Source organism: Helobdella robusta (assembly GCF_000326865.2).
Source record: "Helobdella robusta unplaced genomic scaffold HELROscaffold_31, whole genome shotgun sequence".
Taxonomy (NCBI): Eukaryota; Metazoa; Annelida; class Clitellata; order Rhynchobdellida; family Glossiphoniidae; genus Helobdella; species Helobdella robusta.
Window position 1 is genome coordinate 977,594 of NW_008704544.1, and position 8,337 is coordinate 985,930.

The window sequence follows — 8,337 nt, forward strand, 5'->3', positions numbered from 1 at the left end:
AATCCAAACAAAGTTAACAAAACCGTTATTTTATATATAGGACAATTTGTTATTTTTCCTAGGTTATATAAGAAAGTTACTATGAAATAAATAGTTTAAAATGGTGAATTTTACTAAAAATTACTTCAAAACACGTGAAAATTAATTTTAAACTATTTAAAACTATCCAGAAAGGTACTTGATTAACTTAAATAGCAACTAACGTCTTGTAACTCTTAGTAACTCTTGAGCTGAAAAAACCCCTGTGACCATGATACTATCATTGCCAATCATACTGCTGTTATCTGGGTGATTCGGTGTGTTTGGTTGTTTGTTTGTGTGTGTATGTATTTCTCTGTGTGTATGTATTTCTCTGTGTGTGTTTGTGTGTGTGTCTGTCTGTCTGTGTATATGGATGTGTGTGTGTGTATCTGTCTGTCTGTGTGTGTGTGTGTCTGTCTGTCTGTGTGTGTATGGATGTAACTAATTTCGATATTGATTGTTAAATAATTGACATTAAAACATTAAAATAACGAATAAAACAACATCGACGAAAATAACTGCTTGTGTAAGTGTGTTTGTGTGCGTGCGGGTGTGTGGGTGCGTCAATTGCGACTACAAAGAACAATGTAGTGGCCGCACAAATCTTCCTCCTAATTAAATAAATTCTCCAGGACACGCGAACGATAATATATTAAGTAATTTTTATTTTTAAATGTAGTTAACATGGCCGTAAAAAATTATTTATGATCTTTGGTCAATGGTCATCGTTATTGTTGTTGCTATTTTTCTGTGCGTGTGTATGTGCGTGTGTGTGTGTTTGTAGGACTATTTCTACTACTACTGCTGCTGCTATTGCCACTGCTTCTACTGCTGCTGCTACTACTACTACCAATGCTGCTACTACTACAACAGCAACAAAATCTGCATCAATAATAACAACAGTAACAACAACAACTAACATTTGTGGTCAATAATGATGTTGTTGTTGTGATCTTCGTGATGGATACCATTACAAACGTTGTTGTTGTTGTTGTTGCTGATTATGTTGTTATTGTTGTGGTGAGTCTGGTATATACAATATTCTTGGGTTGGCGCTGTTAAATGGAATAGATTTAAATAGATGTTTTTTTGCGCTTTCGTAAATAATAAACAAAATAACAAAAACGATAAACCCATTAATATTAAAATTCCAACAATACTAACAACAACAACAATTTCAATAACAACAACATCAACAATACTAACAACAAAAACAATAACAACATCAACAAAATTTCGAAGCATATTGTTTCAAAAAAGTTCAAATGGTATGATTATCTCTTTGATGTGTTCTACATTTCGTTATTTTAATAATTAAGCGTAAAATAATAATTAATCAAAACAAATAATATACACACGTATATACGCATATACACACATACATATACACACATACATACACTGATACACGTACATACATACATGCATTAGACAAACATTTATACATATATATATATAATCTAAAAACTGTGATATTTTTAGCAGTATGCATGTGTTTGTATGTGTGTATATGTGCATATGTGTGTGTGTTTGTGTGCATTTTTGTGTGTGTTTGTATGCGTGTGTGCGTGTGCGTGAGTGTGTAGATCAATATTGATCAATAAGAAAATTATATTGCGAATATGAATAATGCATCCATCTTATCTGAAGTAATTACAAGCTTTGCTTATGGAGACGAATGTATGTGTGTGTGTGTGTTTGTGTGTGTTTGGAAGTTTGTGTTTGTGTGCGTGCGTATAAGTGTGATTATGTGTATGTGTGTGTAATTTTGTATGTGTGGGTATGTATGTTTGTATACGTTACTGTATGTCATTGTGTGTGAGTAATTGTGTCTCATCACAGCGTCATCATCATTGCCGTCTTTGTCATCATCGTCGTCATCATCATCATCGTCGTCGTCATCAACAACAACAACAACAACAACATCATCAACAACATCATCATCATCATCATCAACAACAACAACAACAACGACATCATCATCAACAACATCATCATCATCATCATCATCATCATCATCAACAACAACAACATCAACAACAACATCATCAACCACATCATCATAATCAACAACAACAACATCATCATCATCAACAACATCATCATCATCATCAACAACGCCATTATGCTGAAAGAGAAAAAGTTAAACGTAAGTGATGATGTTCCTTAAACGAATCAGAAGTTGGCCACCAATCAAAATTAGGTCACGTGTTAAACGTTTGGCAAGCTTCACCGTCTCATATATGTACGTTCGTATGCTTGTATGTACGGAAGTATATGTACGCCGTAAGTCTGTATATATGTATGTACGTATACGATACGATACGATACGATATATTTTATTTGCTTCAAAAATAAGAAAAGAAGACAGGATCAAGTTATCGGGTAACTTATCTAGCATGGCCACCTTACCAATAGTTTTAAAGTTTAAAAATGAAATTTGAACTAAAAATTTTGTAAAAGAGAAATAATAATGTTCTACTGTGTATGTATATACAACAAAATGCTATCAATGAATCAGTGTAAGTATGTAAGTATGTACGTATGTATGCATGTTTGTATTCATGCTACATGTACATACATATGTCATAATCGCAATCTCTACAATCAACATCACCACCATCATCTCGTGACTGACTGACTGACCAATGATGAAACTAGCCAGGTACATGTCCAGTTCTCTGACGCAGACGCTGATGTGGTGCGGGTTGACGCAGAGTCCAGGGTGGTGGCAGTTTGGGGACTTCTCTAATTTCTCCCCGTCCGTACTCTCCAGGGGGATGGCATTGAAGAGGATCACCATAACTAAGTCTAGTCGCCATACCTGAGGGATTGTTTGTTGACGAGTGTGGAGGTAGATAGATACTATCCAGTTAAATAATTCTACTGTGTATGTATATACAACAGAATGCTATCAATGAATCAGTAAAATTAAATCATCAATCAATCAGCCGAATCAAACCAATCAATCGGTTAATAAATTATTCAAATTAATCAATCAGTTAATCAAACAATCAAATCAATCAGCCAACTTGACCAAATAAATCAATTAAAGTATCAACCTTATCAGCCTGTCTTAAGCAGTCGATTCTTCTCATCTTACCTTTTTGATCAGGGTTACTTAAAATGCATACCTGTGTATGTTTGTTTGTATCGTGTGTGTGTGTGTGTGTATGTGTGTGTGTATGCATTTTTGTATATTTGTATATATGTGTGTATGTATTTATGTATGTTTGGGAGTGTATGTGTGTGTGTGTTTTTTTTTCATTTTCTTTTTAACTCTTCTCAGAGGCATCAGCAACAAACACACAGTGAATAATGAATCAATGCATCACACACACACACAGACACACACACAGACACACACAGCACAGACACACACAACAACAACAAACAACAACACAACAACAACGGTATGTAAGTTTGCCACATCTTACCTGCGCGCGTTTTCGAGTCATACACATGACAAATTCCTCGCGGTACTCCTGCGAGATGTCTTTCCTCAGTTTGGCCAGCAATCTACTGGCCCATTTCTGCTTTACGTCCATCTGCTCCAGCTGCTCAGAATTATAAGAATTTATTATTATAAATTATGCAAATTAATTATATTAATAATAATATTATCATTGATTAATAGCAATGAAATATGGGAATTAATTATAAATTATAATAATATTATTATTGTTTATAAGAAGGGAAAAAGCAGGAAGAGAGAGAGAGAGAGAGAGAGAAAGAGAAGAATAAAATGGAAGATAAAAGATGAAGCGACAGATAAGCACAAATGTAAGAAGAAGAAAAAGAAGCAGAACAAGAGAGAAAAGGAGTGAGAGAGAGAAAGAGGGATAGAGAGAAGGGAAAATAGAAAAAAAGAGATAAAAAAAAAGATTTTATTTGTGTCTATGTCTATCTGTCAACAAATTTCACCCTACACTGTTACAGTATTTAAGCAAGAAGAAAAGTTGTTGAAAGTATAAACGAAAAATAAGTGTGTGTGTGTGCGTGTGTGTGTGTGTGTGTGTGTGTGTGTGTGTGTAGTTGATAGTGATGATGTGATGACGCACGATGAAGTATTAATAATGCAACGACGTAATATGAATGTAGCGATGATGATGATGACGAAGATGATGATGGTGGTGACGATGATGAAGACGATGGTGATGATGATGGTGAAGACGATGATGATGATGATGACGACGACGATGTTGTTTTGTCAATTATAACCGATGTCATATTAATAGTAATAATAATAAAAATAATAATAGTTACCTGTAAATCCTCTTTTACTCGCCTCTCTTCTTCTACAGGCATTCTCTTTTCATGTTTTTTATAATATTTTCTCTTAGCGGCCTGACAAGATACAAAACGGGACGATATATGAAACGAGACGATACATCAAACGAAACGATATATGAAACGAAACGAGATGATTCGTGTGCATCTATATACGGCATTATGTGTATGGCTGATGAATAGTATGTACTCGAATCTTCTTATAAAGTGTTGAGTGTGATTCAAAACGATACCGAGACGAGATGATTCGATACCAAGTGATGTAGATTATGATTGATATATTGCTATATGATACGATGATACATGATTTGACACGAGACGATACGAAACGGATACGGTAAAAATATGATTTGGACGCTTTTTCCTGCCTTATGCTGCAGTGTTCGGGTACGAAATCAAGAAGATCTCTGATTATTATCATTATCATCACACACAAGTTGAGCTATTGCAATTTGGTAACCCAACATCGCAAACAGAGTATCATTATTATGTTATATTATATTATATTTTATTATATTATTATTATATAATTATAATTAAATTATATTAGCCGACCTGGAGATTGAACCAAACGTAAGAGAATGCCTTCACGTGAGGCATGAGTGCTTCGATGAATGGATGGAATTCTTCCTGATGGACGAATGAATGAATGGATGAGTAAGTGAATGAATGAATGGATGGATGGATGAATGGATGGATGAATGAATGGATGAATGGTGGATAGTATGACGGACGAAAAGGGGCACGAGCGAACGAATGAACGAACGAACGAATGGATGTAAAAATGAATAGCTGGATGGATAAATGGATGGATGATTGAGTGAATAAATAAATAAACAAATGAATAAATGAATGCATGAACGAGTAAAAAAATGAATGGAAGAATGAAAATGATGATAGCTAGATAGTAAAAGACGAAACTTAATGTTTTGATAGGATTGAATGAAGTTTCATATGAATGGCCGTTAAATGGTATGTACTCGAATCTTATTATTAAGTGTTGATATTGTTATTAAATATTGAATTAATGATTGAGAAAACAAACGAATGAATGAATGAACAAACGAATGGATGAATGAATGCATGAACACGTGACTAAGTAAATACACTAAAAGATATATGGATGGTAAACAAACATACAACGTACCAACACATACACAAACATTCATACACGCATACTCACATATTAAAGAAAAATACATAAACAAATAAACATGCAAAAACCTACAAATGTATACCATGTACATACATACAAACAAACAAACCTGCATACATACAATCATCAGCACAAACAAAAACACGTACAAACATACATACAATCATGTCCACACACACACACCCAAACAAACAAACAAACATTAAACAAATTAAGCTTAAAATTTTTACTACAGAATAAATATATAAAAACACAAAAAATTATCACCACAGATGGCCCTGGTAACGTGATAACATCAACTGGCAAGATAAAAATGCATATAAATTACGTGTAACAAAAAATTGTGTTCATTCACTTACTCACTCACTCACACACTCACTCACTCTCTCACTCACTCACTCTCACTCACTCACTCTCATTCACTCAATCAATCAATCATTCATTCATCCATTCATATTGATGTTGTGCAAGCGCGGTTTTGACGAATTAATAAGATGAAATGGATGAATGAATAGATGAATGGATTGATAAATGAATTGATGGATAGGTGAATGGATGAATGAATGAACGAATGAACGTTTGAGAGATTCGTGAATAATTTGAAAGCTGGATTTGTTAATAAACATTGTATGATGGATAGACAAAAAGATGAACGAACGAATAAACAAACAAATGAACATACGAACGGACTAATGAACTAACGAACGAACAAACAAACGAACGAACGAACGACTGAATGAAAGAATGAATGAAATTAGAATAACTGACCACCATTCCACTGGCCATTTGTAAGGGCTTCAAGTTCGCCCATTCCATTTCACACGATGGTCGATACATTTTGAATATATTCTTGATGATGAAGATGTTACGTTGTTGTTGTTGCTGTGTTTGCTGCTATTGATGTCGTTGTTGTTGCTGCTGATGTTGTTGTTGATGATGATGGTGGTGTTAAATTATCTCTCCAGTTGAATATAATTAATCCAATAATTAACTTAATATTTTTATTTAATACGTTCAAATCAACCATAAATCAATGATATAATGAGCCATATACTTAAGCCAGACGTTTATAACTAGCTTTAAAATAATAATAATAACTCTTGTTGTAGTTATTGTTGTAGTTATTGTTATTATTATTATTATTGTTATTATTAAATCAAATTTAAGATGATAATTATTAAAATAACAAGTGATTTTAACACTTCTTATCTTCTAGTATAAATACAAAATGCCGTCAAAGGACAAATTTGCAAATTGTAGTTACGATAATGATAGTAATAATAATAATAACTATAATTATTATTATTATTATAAAGACGATAATAAGAATACAGTTAAAAGTAATTGTACTTGCGATTTGTCTACTTTGTAGTAGTAGCAGCTGCAGCAACAGCAGCAGTTGCAGTAGTAGTAGTAGTAGTAGCAGCTGCAGTAGTAGTTATAGTAGTAGTAATAGTAATAGTAGTAATAATATTAGTAGTAGTAGTAGCAGTAATAGTAGTAGTAGCGATGGTGGTAAAGTAGAAGTAGTTGTTTTTGTATATGAGGTAGTAGTAGTAGCAGTTTTGGCACGGTTACTACAATACTTGTGACAATAGTTGTAGTATTAGCACCAATTTTACTAACTAGTGCCCTTTCTCTTTATAATTATTCCTATTATTATTTTAAATAATAATAATATTATTATTTATACTATTATAGCAATTATGATGATAATAATAATTATTATTATCAATACTGAAATACTAAACAAACAATAATTTATTAATTTATTTTACTAAACCATTTCCAAACCGAAAACTCTCTTGTCTTTGCTATGGGGAGGAAAAATCAATTGAAGCATCAATCAACACATTGTGCAATGTATACGTGTATATATATATATATATATATATATATATATATATAATATGTATATATATAGTTTATATATATACATATAGTATATATATATATATGAGGTAATGTATGGATAAATTTATATGTAATTATATAAGAATAGATGGATAACATTTCAGATAAATATCACAGATGAGTATTTTGGATATATAAATGTGTGGATAGATGAATGGATAGAAGAAATATATATGGAGAGATAAAGAGAGAGAGACAATGAGAGAGAGAGAGAGAAAATTAAAGTAAAAAAGTTATATATTTATAATTTTATATGTAATGTATGTGTATATTCATATATGTGTATGTGTATGAGTGTGTGTCATTTTTTGGTGGGTGGATACATAGATATATAAAAATACAGATAAAGATAGATACAGCTCTCTCTCTTTCTCTCTCTCTCTCTTCTCTCTCTCTCTCTCTCTTCTCTATTTCTCTCTCTTTCTCTCTCTCTCTCTCTCTCTCTCTCTATATATATATATATATATATATATATATATATATAAAGTATACAAATAATACTCAATAATGCTCATATCAATAACTCGTTCAACATCCTAATGGAAAATTTCTCGAGAAGAAATTAAAAATTTAGATCCAAACCATTCCTGTAAGAGATGTCACTTTGCCGTACACGCGAAGTACAAAAACATGCATGTAGGTAGATTGTAGATGTATGTTTGTATGTATGTATGTGTGTGTGTATGTGTCTGTGCGTGTGTTTGTTTGTTTGTGTGTGTGTGTGTCTTTGTATCATTGTGGGTGTGTAATCTTTGTTTGTCTTTATGTAAGTATGTTTGTAAGTAGGTGCAAATAGAAACAACATGCAGCATGTGTGTGCGACTTTGCGTCTGCGTTTATTTATTCGTTTTATCAGCAACCAATCAAGCAACTACATAGCAATCAATCATGTTAACTACACTATGGTCAATCAAATAACTACAAGATGATAATAACGTGACTTTGTTTGTTGGTTA

At 32.5% G+C, this 8,337-nt stretch overlaps 1 protein-coding gene across 1 annotated transcript; it reads right to left on the bottom strand.

The window, feature by feature from the left end:
- Nucleotides 1–204: 204 nt before the first annotated feature.
- HELRODRAFT_141560 (hypothetical protein) lies at nucleotides 205–4,944 on the bottom strand (the record flags this gene model as incomplete). The annotated part of the gene is made up of 6 exons (XM_009022307.1): nucleotides 205–332; nucleotides 2,668–2,845; nucleotides 3,084–3,155; nucleotides 3,459–3,578; nucleotides 4,288–4,368; nucleotides 4,867–4,944. Coding segments are annotated over 6 exons (657 nt in total), but the record flags the coding sequence as incomplete, so codon positions are not given.
- Nucleotides 4,945–8,337: the final 3,393 nt, after the last annotated feature.